The 16,542-nt window shown below is 38.3% G+C and overlaps 1 protein-coding gene across 16 annotated transcripts in view; it reads left to right on the top strand.

The window, feature by feature from the left end:
* CDC14B (cell division cycle 14B) overlaps positions 1-16,542 on the top strand; it is a 44,541-nt gene that overhangs the window by 5,304 nt on the left and 22,695 nt on the right. For 15 of the 16 annotated variants that reach the window (XR_005101834.1, XR_005101837.1, XR_005101836.1 and 12 more), the window contains exons 2-5: positions 2,730-2,823; positions 3,759-3,834; positions 5,433-5,525; positions 15,929-16,005. Coding sequence is in view for 10 of the 16 variants with exons in the window: in XM_037372897.1 (XP_037228794.1) it covers positions 2,730-2,823; positions 3,759-3,834; positions 5,433-5,525; positions 15,929-16,005 (340 nt within the window). In the remaining 6 variants the exon portion in view is untranslated. Of the gene's footprint in view, positions 1-899; positions 1,251-2,729; positions 2,824-3,758; positions 3,835-5,432; positions 5,526-15,928; positions 16,006-16,542 lie in introns of those variants that run through there. The other variant, XM_037372907.1, reaches the window with a different exon arrangement.

Here is a 16,542-nt window from a genome sequence, read left to right on the forward strand (position 1 = left end):
CATTGAACTCGAGTTTCTTTCAGGTGTGTTAAGAATAGCAAAAATTAACGTGATCTGGAATACCAGTGCAGAATTGAATGCCAACAGCAATTAAAAAGGCCACATACACACTGTTCACTCAAAATAGCAATTCTGATTTTTGTTGGACATTTTTGCAAAAGCTGCAGAAGGTTTTTAGTAGAAGTAGGAGCACTGAGGAAGTGAGTGGTTCTGTTACTCCAAATCCTGTTTAGGAGCAAAATGCTATATTATTTTAGGCCTTTGACCTGTGCAAACATATTTATTCTCATTTTTATCCCCTTTTGTATTCAAGGATTTTAGATTACTCTTTGTGTAGTGCTTGTGTATTTTCAAAAATGATTGAAAGTTACGGGAAGAATCTGGTGTGCAAGGAGGTAGCATGTCAGCTCGACTGCTAAGACAGTCGACTTCTGCCCAGACTTAGATGTGGATGTTGTTTGTGTACAAGGGAGAGCTCAGTCTAAGTCAATAATCAGACTGGATCTAAAGGACAGATGAAAAATTCTGGCTGTGTATTCCTCCTGTTAACCCCCAGTGGGCTGGTTTAGTGAGCTAACTCAGAAGATAACTTTTTCTTGTAAGGAACCTGGTGGCAGCTAGCCATTAAATCAGTTCAGAAGTGGTGTGAAATTATAGCTTGAGGTTGTAGTGTGGCATGTTTAATCTAGCAATGCCGGTGTAAAATGCCAGTTTAAACATAATCCCAAGATACCCTGTCCTCTCAGTCCTTCTTTCAGCTTCCTCCTTTGCCCTCAGTCATGTCTGTCTCCCCCCCCCCCCATTTTAGCTCTGATTCTAAGGGCAGAGGAAGGTAAACCAGCAAAGCAGCTTTGCTTTTCTTTTTTTTTTTTTTCTTTTTCTATTTCTGCTGTGCTAGGATACTCTTTACAGTTTCTTATTCACACAAATCCACCTTGACACAGCACAGAGAGCAACACAATGGTGGGGGCAGATGCAGGGAATTTGTGGTAAGCTGGGGCACCATCCACCCCCAAAGTGTTGGCCTAAACACTTTCCCAGGACTGCCTTTCTGTGAAGCAGTCTTCCCTATAGTGTATTTTGTGTCAAGTTGGGGTATCAGTGCACTTGCTTCTCCACACATATTTCCCTTTGTGGGCCAGTTTAGTCACTTCTTTAAAATGCACAGCATTACTCTTAAATTTTATCCTTTGCCTTGTTTTCAGGAGATGCTTTGGCAAATGCTGGGAGGTACAGAAGTTCCTAAGCAGGTAATGCGCACTTCCCAGCTAGTACTACAGCTGCTGTGCCTGCAAGATGTGACTATTACAAATTAAAGAAGCAAGTTTAATGCCTTACTTCTGCTGAGAGACTAAGGAAGTAGGTGTCCGACTTGCTCAAGAGTTACTGTACGTCCCACTGATTGCACCTGACCTGTAAATGTTGAACCAAACCATTCACATCAGGCTGCTGTTCTATTGAAATGTGCATTTAGCAAAGGTACACTTTTTGGTGGTGGTGCCTGCCTCTACTGCCTGAGATATTGCTGTACCTAAGTGAGCACTGAGCATGTGAATGTTGAAATACAGACATGGGGGACTCCTTTCGTGGCATACTTTACTATGTATTTTCAAGATACAAGTAATTTCTAAGTGCTAGTCAGAGAGGATTTTGTTTTGAAGCATAAAGTGATTTTCTTTTCCTGCATTCTGGAAAAGGAGATAACAGTTTATCACAAACCATGCTGTGAAATAATACTTTTATATGCAGGTGATCTGTTTCGATATTTAAGTGATGTATCTGTTTCAGGCAACTAGTTTGCAAAAAATAAAATATTTCCTTTTAGGTTTGAATTTTAATCCATGTACTTTATAATTATATTGTTTCAGCGAGAGGAAGAAAAATACTGCTCTGGTGCTGCAAGGCCTCAATGTTTATTGACCAATTACTGCAAGCACAGCAATTTACAGCAGCAGCACAGTCAATGTTTAAAGTTCACCAGGGCTACAGCTCCCCGGCCATAAAAATAATTTATATCTGTGTTCATACCACTGGCATTTTATTCCTCTCAGCTTAACAAAGGAAGCCGGGGCAAGCACAGGGTGCCTCCTGCCTTCGTGCACGGAGGCCTTGAAGGGGCATCCCAGGTAGGGATTGGATACGGACAGGGATGTGTCCAGGCGGTGACTGCCTCCTTGCCCCCTTGCATCCCTCTATAGTCCGTTGCCTGCAGACTTTACTTGCATGCCACTACCATGAAAATCATTGTTTTATGAAAAGGTGGGAAGTACTTGCGTTTTGACACAAGCACGCTTTGCAGTTTAGTTTAACTAGGTGCTATGAGATGCTGAGGGATTTGTGACTTAGTTGGGGATGTGTGTGTGTGTGTTGGTGTTCACAGTGCAGCAGTGGGGTCTGTTGCCAAAAGGCGGTGGGTCTCTGCTGTGTGTGTGCGTGCAAGTCAGGCTCCTGCTATATTGCGAAGTCGTCAAAACAGGGAGCTTTCCTGGGAACACTTGGGAAAAAACACTAAATAGCTGCAGATCATGGGAACGCTGCTGAGCAAAAGCCTCAGTCTTTGTGTGCCTTATTGCTTAACACCAGAGAAATAATCATATCTAGTTCAGTAATACTTCAAAGATGTGGTTCATTTTAAACCACTTAAAGTTGTTCTGTTGAGAGGTAATACTTTAGACTTTCAGCAGAAAAGTATGATGTTTATGAAAGCTTTAAATTTTCTTGCATTTCAGATCGCCTTTATTTTGCAATTCTCTGCCAAACACCAAAGAGTGGAGCTGCAAATACCCATTATTTCTGCATAGATGATGAACTTGTGTATGAAAAGTAAGTACAGTCTTTATTTTTTTCGTTTTTTTACAGAAATAAATTAGACAGAGCAACAGCAATGAGGAACCAGTCTAATTGACATTCTGTTTTTAAATGTAGCTGAGGGAAACATACCATTCCCATTACAGCACTAATTACATGAGTTTGGTCCTCTCAGGCTTATCTGCCGTGATGATTTATATGTCTTAGAATGGTTTCTTGGCTTCCAATCAGGATTTCTTAAAACTCTTTTCAAAGAAAAAGCTTTTATTGTACCCATTCTTGTTAGAAGATACAGGAACATGATGCAACAATATGTATTCAGAAGTGTGCACTGGACTGCCGAGCTGAAGAGGATGACTTTGGTTGCTCAAGTATTAAGTGGAAAGGCTAAACCTTCTAGAATAAGAAGAAAAAACTAGCAAAATCAATTCAAGTCTTTATGAGCTGACAATGGATGTAATATTTCCCCTGTGGTGAACACTGTATGCCTTTGTATGTGATCTTGGAATGCTGCCAATTCTTTAAATATTCTTGACCAAGAGCATGGTTACTGTTTTTGAAAGTACTAATCAATCTTTTTTCTCAGTTTCACTTTTCTCTAGCCCTATTAATTGCCTTCTTTTACAGTAAAGCTTTTGGGTTGCTCTTAAAATAAGAGTTTCTGAACTGGTTACAGAGTGATACAGTAGAGAGAATTCTTCAAACCTGGAGTATTCTAGTTTGGTTATAAGTGGTGGTGTGTGGAAAACAAGAAAAAATAGTTTTAGCCCCCATTTAAAGATGACAAAACTGTTACCTCCAACAAAATAGTATGTATGTAAGAAGGCATTCTTGTTTTAGTATGATGCACATACATCATATATGTTATTATTTCTTGCTTTGTGCACCTGATTTAAAAAAAAAAGGCATTTACAGAGGTCATGTGCAATTTTTCCCCTTTCTCCTGCCAGCTTCTATGCAGACTTTGGACCACTCAATCTGGCAATGGTCTACAGATACTGCTGCAAGCTAAATAAGAAATTAAAGGTAACACTTGGTTTTTTGTTCAATATTCTTGACTTTTTAAATAACAGAAACAAATGGGCCAAAAGGTTTTGGGTTTTTTTTGTTCAGGTGGTTCCTGAGTTCCTAATCCAGCTAAGTTTCGGATATAAATGCTAAATTTTATCAAGGTAAATTTAGGGAGGAGGACGATCAGGAGGGAAAACCACTTACTTTTAAGATCCAGAAGATGCCACTCCACTGTGGCAGTAAGTAATGTTAAGCTCCTAAAATGTTGCTAAATGGGTACAGACTGCTTTAAATTAAAAGCCACCCTCTTGGAATTCAGTCATCTTGGCAATCTGCCAGTATTGAGTAAGTTTGATGGCTATGCAACACATTTTTATTTGAGGTGTTTTTTGTTTGACTTGGGCTTCTCTTTTGGTCCTGACATCTCTTTGGTAAGAAGCAACATTTGATCTTAGGTAACATTTATGGCATTGTCCTGAAGGAGACTGCTGTGCTTTCACTGCATATTATCTCCTCTGAGGACTGCTCAGTAATTTTCAGGATAGGGCTTTTGATAGAACATTGTGTCTTCAAAACAGAGGGTTCCTATATTAATTAACATGAATGACATTGAGTTAGTTGACCTCTAACAGATGTTGGAGTATAAAACCTGTTAGGCAGATAAAAAAGCTTATTAGCATTGATGTGAATCACGGTTTGCCTCTTCAAAACTGCTTTTTTTTTTCTTGAAACTGCCACTGAACTGTGAAAATTGGGAAGTATGCAGAACATTATATTTTAACAGAGGTTTGGGTTTTTCTTGTTTTTCCATTCCTTGATGTCTGTCACTGGTATGAGTTTGTATAATTCAGACTTGCTTTGCCCCTGTGGCGCTACAAATGGGCTTGATGGAGACAAGATTCTCGTAATTCTTGTTTACAGGATGCTTTGAAGCAACACAGGTCTCTATTATAATTCCTTTGAATATCTTGGGTTTGATATTGGAGAGGCATATTAGGATTACTGGGATCTGGATACTGCTGCTAGTGATCTGGGGTTTATTTGTCTTGAGTGCTTTGAATAGTATCTGAACAAGCAACATAGCATAAAATGTCACTATTTAAATAGCAATCTTAGCAGTTAATCAAATTTAATCAGTTTCAAGAGCATCAAAATTCGGTTCAGTAGCCAGTTAGCGGATAGTTTATCTAAAGTCAGGTTTTCTTTAAGAATAAAAAGTCTGAAGTCGGTTTTCAAAACTATTGTGACTTTAACATGCCTGTGATGCTTTTGAGAATGCTACTTTGTGTTTACTTCTCATAAACACCTATCTGTTAGATAGGGCTTGAAGTCAGAAATATTACACTAATTTAAGGAGAAAAAGAAAGATCACTGTAACTTGTATAAAAAATTATTTAGGCTGGATACTGGGAAAAATACTGGAACAATCTAGGCAGTAGGGATGCAGTAGAGTATTCCAAAGCTTTTGAGTGACCAGTCTACAATATGCTTGGTCTTCTGAATACAGATGACTGAAAGTAGGTAAACAGACCCTTGCATTCCTCTAATTTTATAAAAGAAGGTATGAAAAGTCTAAAATGCAAAATCATAATCTCATTCATTTCTTGATACAGTCATATTCATTGATAAGGAAGAAAATAATTCATTATACTGGCTTTGATCAGAAGAAACAAGCAAATGCTGCATTCCTCATAGGCTCCTACGCAGTAAGTATTTTAAGTTTTTACATTACATCAACTTGCTAAATGTGTTAAATTTTTTTTTTATGTAGTTTCTAAAACAGCAAGATAAAACCAATTCTTGTCTCATGAATACATATCTTCCTACTAATGTATTATATAGTAAGGTACCACATACTAAGACAATTTTTAATGTCTAGTAGGTGTATGAGTGAGAGTTCTACAGTTTTGGTTTTTTCTTCTCTACTGCAATCTATGCTCCTAAGAAATAAGAGCACTACTGAAAAGAAAATCTTTATGAATATTTTCATTTAGAAAAAAATACTGTTTCTTGATGGTTTTTCTTTCCCTCACCCACACATGCTTTCTTTTTGCTTTTTTAAAACAGAGAAATATTACCATGCACAAAGTACAGTATAGCATTTCCCATTGCATGCCTGTTTAAGTAGACCTTTTCTTCCCCAGCTGCAGCTTTTTTAATGTAAGGTGATCTCTTCAGTAAATCTAGGAGAAGGACTCATCATGTGGTAGGTTTAGGACTAGTATAAAGCCTGGGAATACAGAAGGTGGCTGGAAATGCACTGAGCCGTGGCCCTGCTTGCAGAAGGGAAAACAACTGGCTTTACATCACAGCTGCATGTCTTTGGTACACAGAAGTGTAGTCAAGGAATAAACCGGAATGCTTCAGCATGAGAGATGTGATGTACCATATTCATGTTCTGCTTTGACTTGTAACACACCTTGATTGTAACCATCTCTCTCGTTTGCTGAGTAATAAAATGAAGTGAGAATCTATGCGGTTTTTGATGTTGGAGATTTGAGGGGTCAAAGTTTATGTAGCCTTAGGTCATTCCCCTTTATTAGCTGCAAGGCTATACAGTACTAGCTGTGATGCTGGTATTCTCCTTGTTGCCCCTCTGCATCATGCAAGAGGTCCATTTCCTGCTCACCAGAGTTTTTCTGTTTATTTTCTACAGTACTTATTACAAATCAAGATCTAGATTTGAAAATGTGTCACTCTTGGTTTTTGAAACAGAGGCACTTAGAATGTTGCTGTAGATATTTGCATTCTTAAACAACACAAAAACCAGCAACATGACTTACTAAACTTCGTTGCAGTTAAGGCATTATGTTGACAAAGGAGCTGCAGCTTTTAGGAAAACTCCTTCCTAGTGACTTGATCTTAATGGAGGCCCGGAGAGTGAGAGGGGACTGACTTCAGTTATCAGCCATTATTTGGGAAGAAGTGTCTTTTGTTTTTCAGTAAACTTCTGTTCTGAATATATGTAGTAGTATTGTGTAGCACAGCAGCTGACATTTTAAGCAGAATCCATGGTATGGAAAATTAACTAATGGCAAAACAATCTAATACAAAAGTACTCTTGTTGATGATGTAAAAGTATACAAAAAACCTAACACAAATGTTAGTTCTGATCATCCAGTAGCTCTGCCATGTTGCAGTAACAACATGCAGTTAAAGCGGAATGCTTTGATAGACTTGAATAAAGCTCTAATATTAATATGTATGGATTATGACAGTCCAAAGCATGGTAATTAAAAATGGAGGCTGTTGGACAGAGGAGTAGGCAGTTTTTACTTCAGAGGACTGCAATGAAGAAGTGGGCATTACACAGTACAGAGAGGATGCTAACACAGATCCAGCTGAGTATGGCACGAGATCATGACTGACTAGCCAGTGCATGTGGGAGGGGTTGCAGACAGCTGACATATGGCAGAAAGAGGCTAGTCAAAACCACCAGTCGTTTTCAGAGTAGAAAGACTTGTGCTTAGGTTATTGCATTGTACAGGTTGAGTATTTCGGCAGTTTCCTGTGGCAAAGTGGAGCACTCTGTGAGCATCAGTCCCCTCTTTGAAGCGGAACATGTCTGGCTTGCATAGTTGGAAGTCCTAGATGGTGAAGTAGTTGTAGCTAGGTGCTGATTTTTTTGTTTAGTGCAACAGACTTTGGCTTTGGTACTGCTTTTTCTATAAAGTAGTGTAGAGTTTCTTCCCAGATTTGTGTGGGAGGGATTCCAGCGGAGGAAGATCACACAGGAAAAGACTGTGCCCCTGAGGCTTACTTTTTTCTCCCTGGCACCCTTTCATGATCTTTCATGAAGAGGCAGGCTTAATTACAGCAATCACTGCTGAAGTGTTCAAACATACATGTCCCCTTTTTCTGATTTCTCTAGGGAGAAAAGGATTGTTCTCTATGGGGCAAGCAGTAGTGTATAGGATCTGTTCAGAATGCATGATAAATATATGCCTATAAGCATATTTCCTGATGGAAAGGAAGTATAGGCCATCTTTATTTAAAACATATGTAGGCTTAAGCATCCACCTACTTGTCCAGTTCAGAGTGATTTGCTTTTTGGTGAATAAGAATCCATCCAGCTATTAGTTAAAACTGTAAGAAGCATTTTTGTAATTTTAGTTAATCAGACCAAATGTCCTGTTGGTAATGCTCTTCGTTGCTTCAACTGAGTATCATTGTTTAATGTCTAAAATCCCTTAAGGGTAAGTGGTAGGTTGCCACTGTATTTTGTTTTCTGTGGGTTTAATGTGTTTGTTACTTGATTTTGGTTTTTTAGCTTCATAGTGGGTTCAGGAACTGCATGGCAGTGCATTAGGTTGGAGGAGTTCAGATGGGAAGGGCAAGGAAGTAGAAAGGGAAAGTAGTCTTTGCAGAGTTAGTCATGAAAATAGTGCTTGTTTGCATGTGTTGTAAGGCCTTTGATAACTTAAGCATAGTTTTGGGTGCAAGGTGTTCTGTAGATTCAGGTGCTTTAAGTTACTTGTTAGGAATAACAGACTGCCAGGGTTTGAGGAACAGCACAGGCATAGTAGTGTGTGTGCTTTCTGGCTTTGTTCTCTCTTTTTTTAAAACGTAAATCACAAATTAACTATGAAACTATAATGAAGTGTATATAACTAGTTCTCCTCTGGAACTTGCATGTCCTCATAAACGTTGAATAGTTTTATGCTAGCAGCTTCAGAGCCTGTCATTTTAAGGGCTTGTTGACCTTAAATTTGTATTCTTAAACACAACATTATTTAAGTTCTGCTTAAAGGCGTTGGGATGTGTTAGCATGTTTATCATTCAACATATTTTGTTTAAATGTATATGTGTGTTTATATGTCATGTGGGGTTATGCTCATTTTGACTACTAAAGCAGTTATGAAAGACTTCATGAACTGTGGTGAAGTATAAGAGCAGGTGTTATTGTTCTGATTTACAAGCAAAGTCTGTTCCCAGTCTTTTCTTCACAGTTGGTGTGTTTTAATATTCCCACCTACTCCTCCCCTTCATGTAACTTGTCTTTCTTTACTCTTCAGTGGAGGTAGCTTCTGAACTCTCCAGGCTACACACTTCTTTCTCCCTCCTCCTGCATCTGCTGCTTCCTTCCAGGTGTACTTTGATGTGACAGCACAGCCTAACTCAAGCTACAGGGCTCATCAGTATAAAGTGGCATTAAGAGTGAAGAGCAAAGTTTTCAAATACATTGTTATATATGTAGTTTTAGAATAAAGTGTTATTTTTTAGACTAAATCTTAACAATTTAGATCTTAATCCCTTTAGTGTTCATCTTCCATCTATTTTAATTATGTATTTTGTTTCATTTTTGCAGATGATACACTGCATAATGGGAATAATATTCTTTTGTGTAGATTATATATAAATTTGGCACGTTCAGCCACTCAAAGGGTAGCCAGAATTCAGTGTGTTGGGGTTAAATGTTTACACTTTGTTTGGGCAGAGGGGGTGAGGGGAAGGAAGGGGGTGCGGTGGGGAAACTACCTTTGTTCTTCAGCTTCCAAAGAAAAGCAATTTTTCTTTAAAAGGTATCTGCACTGTTCAGGCCTTACCACTCTACCAAAGCAGCAGTGATCTTCTGAGTTGATCTCTACAGTGGCTTCTCTTGATTTTCACCAGGACTTGGCTGTGGGTGAGGAAAGTCTGCTTCTTCCATCATTGCTCCTTCTGTATTAAGAAAGAAAATGTCTCCTCTGTGCCCTGTCCACCCAGTTCCCAGCTCCCCCCTCTCCCCTTGGCTGCATTAACTTAGTGTTTTTTTCCTCAGGCCTGGCACTAATTATGTACTTGGAGGGTGACCCTCCGAGGGTACCGCCCCATGAACTGCTGTAATTCAGGTCACCTTCTCCAGGACTCATCTCTGTACTTTGTCTATTTTGTCATCTTCTTTCTTCAGGGTAAGCAGCGTTTCCTTCATCCGTTCTGATCCGTAGTACTGTTTTTTTTGCCTTTTCAATTTGTTAGTGTCCTTCCTAGCTGTGGGCCTAATACTGGGTAGAAGCTGGAGGTTGCAGAAACGATTAGTGCACATCTGTGTGATGTCAAACTGCACTGTTCTTACTGTGGCATTTGCAGAATTATCTTTGGCTAAGCCATGGGAAAGCAGGCAAACATGTTTGTTTAGTGGTCCAGGCAGAGTGGTGGTAAATGGGTAAGGGTGGGTAGACTGTGTTTACCCCCAGCTGTGCTTTGATGAGAGGTGCTTGTGCTTGACAGGCAAGTGGCAGAGACTAGATGGACAAAGTAATGGTCTTTCATTTAAGCAAAAGTTGTCCCAAGTCTTTTTCGCTTTCTCTTGTGTTCATGTCCTCTGAAAAGCTACCTTCTCTGAATTGCATTTGGAAAATTGCGGTTAGTCTTTATGACAGCAGCTTTTCCTGCTGTTTGTACTAGGCTTTTCTTCATGATGTTCTTACCAGACTGCTGGTCTCAGTAGAAGAAGGGTTGCTCTTTGGGGGTCCCTCACAATAGTACTAACTTGCTTTCTTAGCAGTCGTGAAGTACTGATGTGCCCAGCCTGGTCAGTTCCCAGCTAACAGGGTTTTCTATGCTTCCCCTCTGCTGTTTAAAAGGTAATTGGAGGTTTCTTGTGTTTGTTTATGATGAACAAAGAGATGCCAGAGACCGGCAGCTATTCCCTCTGTGCCTGTTTTACCCACTTAATGACTCTGTTTCTGCTAATGAAGGGACTGTTGGCCACGTGCATTTCTTCAGTACACCACAAAAGTTCATACAGGAAGCTTTTTATTCTAATATATTTCTATTTTAATTTTGCTGTATTTAATTTTTTTCTAAGGAATATAGCTAGAAAATTTAATGTATCAACTGACTAGTATATGCAATAGAGGTTTTAATGAAATAAAATATTTAATACTTTTATAGTAAATTAGACGTGTGTGAGCTTGTGTTTGAGTCTGGTAACACACAGTAATTTGCATTTGTTCGCAATGAGTGGGTTGTGATTATTTGCAGTTTATGGCAGTTCAGGCTATTTTGGGTGAGTAACATTTCTGGATCATAGTTGTATCACATGAAATGTGCTTGTAAGCAGTGTAAAATTAATCTCATTATTTTCTTGCTTTAAGTCAGTATGGTTGGTAAAATGTATGATTTAGGTAGCAACCTTAAGTAGATTTGGCGGTTAAGGGTGAACAGGTGGACAAACTTGATTACACTAAGCACATCACAGATGTGAATTTAAAGTGCTATTTACAGACATGATACAGTTTCTAACAGTACAGCATATTTAAGTATCCTATTTAATTTTCCTGAAAAAGCTACCACTTACGTCATGGGTTATTATTATCAAACATGTTCTGTCTTGCATGCAGCATTACTATTTCACTCAGCAATCCCATATACTGAAGATACAGATGCTTTTTTCAACCAGAGCCTCCTTTCCTTTTCTACCAGGAATACTTTTCTTCCTATTGTGAATACCACTCGCATGATTGTAATGATAATCTATGAAATCTTTGTTTAAAAAATAGGGCTGGTTTGAAAACATTATGAATGAGACAGTAACATGGCTTGCTAAAAGAACTCATTCTGTGGTTGATTTGAAATGCTTATAAAGACTGAGTCACCTAGTCCTACAGGCTCTTCTGTTATATTCAGTGAACTTTATAGTGCTGTGTTTGACTACCCAGCGGTATTGGCTGGAGGAGTGCTTGAGTGCATCCCGGTACTCAATGCTTGGATAGTTCTTGACCGTTCACAGAGCTGCCTGTAGTCTCTTAATTCAAAACATATGTCCTAAATGAAAAGGATGATTAGAGCAATGTGAATGGTTCAGCCGCTAATAGCAAATTTCTGGCCGTGTTTTTAAGTTCAGTGGGTTATTTTTTTCTATGCATAGAGAAAGCAAATTTCTAAATTGCTGGTACACAAGTGATTACCCAGTGTGATAAAATAGTATGTTACTTTGACTTGAAAGATTCCAGTTCTTTCTTTCTTTCTAGAAAAAAAAAATTCTGGAAGGTACTTAAGTAAAGATTTGTAAAGGATTTCAAGAGTTTTTCCATGTGTATTTGTGTGTGTGTGTATGTAGATATGGATGTACACCCATTTGCACTTGCATATGATTGTAGGAAAATTCTAAAACTGATGCAGCTATACTTGTGGATGATTTATTTCAGGTCTGCTGAATTTTCTAAGTTTTTAAAAAAAGCTGCTTTTTTAATATTTCCTGACTTGCAGGAAAGGACCCTCTTGGAAAATCAGTGTAAAATTCTAACAGACTTTTCTTCATTTGTGTATATGAGAATGGACAAAAGCCATTCCAGAAATCGCCTGCTTCTGCTAAGTAAGAGTTAGTATAATTGCTTGAAATTTATTTTAGTACTTTTCGTCTTTTTAATCATACTTATTAGTTGCTTTATTGGCATTAACGTAGGAAAACAACTTTATTTGTGAAAGTTTCTGTCACCTTAGAAAGCACAGAAGAAACATAAATTATAATCGGCATCTGACCAAACTGATTTCAGCTGTTGTATATTTTGATTTCTGGAGGTATGTCTTTTTCCTATTTCCCTTCCTTCTCCCAGTACATACCTTATGAATTTACAAATATATCATCAGATCAACATTTTCACTCTCTTCTCTACTGAAACATCAGTTTTGCTTACTGCCTTAGAAAGTCATCCATCCTCTCAACACTTCTGTCTACTATAGGTCTCTGATCATTTTTACTTTTTTCTCTCATTTACGGGCTTTCTTTAGTCCTTTGTTCACCCACATCATTCCAATGAAATTTTTCACCTTTAAGGCTTCAGTGGTCTCCTCCTGTTCAGAAGCAGTATTACATACAGCCTGTTCAGAAACAGTATTATATACAGTTCTGTAACAGTTTCAGTTCATGTCAGGAGTGTTTTTGAAGCGAATCTTTCCTTGAACCCTGCTTAGTGCATTTTGCTTCACTTCGTGGAGCCGTCTAGGAGTAAACCCGACAGGTAATGGGATTCCACAGGATCAGACTAGGACTAGCTGTTAAGGTTAAAAGCTGCGGGAAGTGCAGACTTCAGATCATCAGTGCTGGCTGTCAGTCTGCAGGTGCATTTCTGCTGGTGCACACTACTTCCTACTGCAGGTACGGCCTCTGCTGCCTTGACATCTGTTGCTTTCCTCACTCCTTCAGTCTTAACTGTTTCCATATCTGGAATTTTGTTCACCCACAACCTGAACCCAGATTCACCCATGTTCAGCTTCCATCCAGTCTTGCCTGTTAACAAGTTTTCTAGCTGGGTACTTTTTTATGGTCTTAGGCTCTGAGAGAAACTGATTCTTTCTCCACTTCAACTGTCACAGCCTCTTGTGTTGTGTTACTGCCAGGATACTTTCCCTGTGAATTAAGTATCTGTTTACGGTCTTTCCCATTCTGGGTAGAGACTGAGTTCTTCCATTTTGAAGCACTCTACACCATTGCATCTGTCTAGATATCCTCATACTAAACTAATTTTTGTTGTAAACCACTTTTCACTGAGAATACCATCTGATCATTTCATCATCTGTCTCTGCAACTGTTCACATGTTATTTCTTGTGTGTGTAGTAGTGTCACAGCTGAAGTGCAGCAGGGTCTGTCTTCGTTTCAGAAAATTCTGAGAAATCTACCTGGAAGAGCTTCCTTCTTCAGTGAATATACTGTATATTGCTTCAGTTGTACAGGAGGTACTGCATATTTTTGTTTAGTAGCTTTTCCACATTGAAAAATGCCATCTGCCTGCACAGTGCTTTTTGTACATACTAAATGATGGCAGATACTGAAAAAATCAGGTTGGTTTTTTTAAGTGTCCTTTTATGTAGCCTGTGTTTCTATAACTATGTTAAGGAAAGTCTACATGCACGCGCATGTACGTTAAGATAGCGTTTCTAGCAACTTCACTGGTAATGTGATTTCAGAAGTTGGATCTGTGCTTAAGAACTAACATGTTTCAGTATACTGTAACATTATTTAGACTCATTTTAATACAACACTTAACATTAAGGGAAAAGTTGCCTGTTGCAGCTGTTAGATTTGTAAACAAATGCTTCTGCCTTGGAGCTTGTTTTCTTTGAGAAACTGGTATAAGTTCAGCTGAGGTACAGGAGAAATCCTTGACCTTTCTGAGGTACATGTGCTTACAGGATTAGCTAGTAGTAGCTGCATTTCTATTTGCCTGTTGTACAAGTAGTACTCTGCATATTACCCAGCCTCACAGCACTGAATCCCATTTTTTTTTCCATATGACTAATTTCTGGCTACAAACTCAAGTTTCTGCTGTTTAATTACATTTTATTTGCTAATGCCATTTCATGTCTCTGGTTTGTGAGTTTTTCTGGGGCAGAGCATTTTTTCTGATAAGCAAGCAGTGCTAGATTTATACGGTTGCTAGAGAGCAATATGTGTTCCCGTGCTGCAAGATGCAAAGTATGACTGTATCAAAGCACACAACTTGAAATTTCTTGGAATAACCTTGATATCCAATCCAGGCAATGAATGTACCTGCAGAATGGAAAGTGAACTCTGGCATGTGAGGAGCAGCTATTTAATGATATTTTGGGTGCTTTTTAAGTCTCTTTTCTATTACAGGTGTATGCTTGCAAATACAAATGCAAAAGTCACTTACCCCTCCCCAGTGAAAGCACACATGGGCACAAAACATGGAGTTTTTATTACTTAGCTAAACTACTTCAACACGACAGATGTTTTTTTCTTTGATTTTGCTAATTGCACAGGAAGAAAATACTTAACACAGTAATCAAACCAGAGGGAAAATGAAAGGGGTCACCTGTTGCCATGTATGTTTTAGCAGTCTGTTTAGGATATGTTTCAAGCTGCGTGGTTTTTTTCCAGCATCATCCGTTTTGCCTCCCATTCCCACCTCACAAGAATGTGTGTATGTGTGTAGAAGAGGATGTTAAGCCATTTGTTCAAGCTGGCTTTGCAGTATCATCAAAGAAATTTGAAAGGCAATGCCGACTTTTGAAAGAAAAACATGTCAAAAGCAACAGAAAGCAAAAATGCCACACTTAGACTTTTTTGGGGTGTTTAATTAATACTCATTAGGATTCTTACTTTCAAAAAACCTCTTAAGGAAAAAGGTCATTAATGTAAGAGATTCAAATAATTTACTAAATGTTAATGGAAAAAAACACTTTCTTTTGTGTGGTAAAGCTTAGTTAATGCAGTTTTAAAGGAAAAGTATTAACTTGAAATTACTGAGTACTGACCTGTTAATGACAGTTTGTTATTAACTGTTGTTATCTTCTGGTTGTGCTGGGGATGGTGTTTGGTGGTGTTGGAAGATGTGGTTTGCATAAAAGAGGAGTTTTACAGTATTATTTAAAGAGACCTTAGTGTTAGAGGCTATCCAAGAGGGGTCAGGCATGTTGTGATGGAAGACCGTTTGGATATTTGTCTTGAGTTGGTCCTTTGTGAATTCTTTTCTGAGTGTTTTTGAGAGTAGAAAGTTTGATACACAGTGCTTCAAGTGCGTTGCTTCATTCTGTTCTTAGGATTTTGCTGCTGAAGTTACAGATTTCTTTTTTTTTTTTTTTTTTCTTTCTTCCCTTTTTGGTATCTGGATTTAGTTCCTGGATACTGCACTACCAGTGCAAAGGAGCAAGTACAGGACTTCGAATAATGCAAATGTACTGCTGCAGGAAAATTAAAGTATACATGAATTACTGTTTTAATCTTGTCTGCTGACACTGTTTTGTAGACCAGATGATTCGTAGCTTTGCTGATATCTCTCTGGGGTTTTGTGTTTTGATTTACATCCTAAAATCTTAATTAAAAAAATAAATAAATCTCCAAGCTGGTCCAGCAGAGTTGCAGTAGGAACATGGAAGAATCTAGACAGAAGTTTTGTCACTGTAGCCTGTAGTTGAACAACTCATGCACTGATTTATACATTTTATATAAAAATACGTATTCCTCTAGGTTGACCAGTATTTTATATTGTTTATGTTTGTTTTATTGTTGCACACTTGCATACAGTTGTTCTTGATGCCACTCTTTCCTAGCACTTTTTACCTCTGTGATAATGCCTTCTGTAGTAAACAAGTGACTTGAAATTATTAATATCAATCTTAAAAATAATCTTTTTCCTTTTCTGTCCTTTTCCACAAAAATAGATAATATACCTGCGAAAATCCCCAGAAGATGTGTACAGGCTTATATTGGCTGGAAGCATTTCCTATCTTCCTTTCAGGTAAATAACAAGGTGTTAGAATTTTCTGTACCTTGATAATTTGAAGAAGAATGTAGCATTTATCAGTACTAATCTGGGGACAGGGCTTATCTGAAGTTTTAACATGTTCACTGCCTGAACTTTAAGTGCAGACTGCTGAACATAGGTGTTAGCAGCAGGTACTGAAGTCGGTTGACAGAAGGTGAGGGAGTCACACTGCTTTGTATGCACTCTTCTTGAGCTTTTTGATCTACGTTGCTTCTCACGTGGCGGTCTGGTTTTCTGCCAGTAGCTGGTAGTTAAGTTTACCAAAATATCTGTCATTCATCACAAATGGCTTGTAATACTTCTAGCACTCCATTTTTCCCACTTGTTGAATGTACGCAGCAACCCAAAAATAGTGATTTGTGTATAAAACTTGCTTAGCTAACTTCATATGATGTAGTGTAACTTTAAAGTATCTCTTTTTACCAATGAGGAAATGTGTAAAACCATTGGTTCATGGTTGCTTGCCACTGAGGGATTGTAATCCTAGCTGTTTCAGTCCACAGACTTCTC

Source organism: Falco rusticolus, chromosome Z, assembly GCF_015220075.1.
Source record: "Falco rusticolus isolate bFalRus1 chromosome Z, bFalRus1.pri, whole genome shotgun sequence".
Taxonomy (NCBI): domain Eukaryota; kingdom Metazoa; phylum Chordata; class Aves; order Falconiformes; family Falconidae; genus Falco; species Falco rusticolus.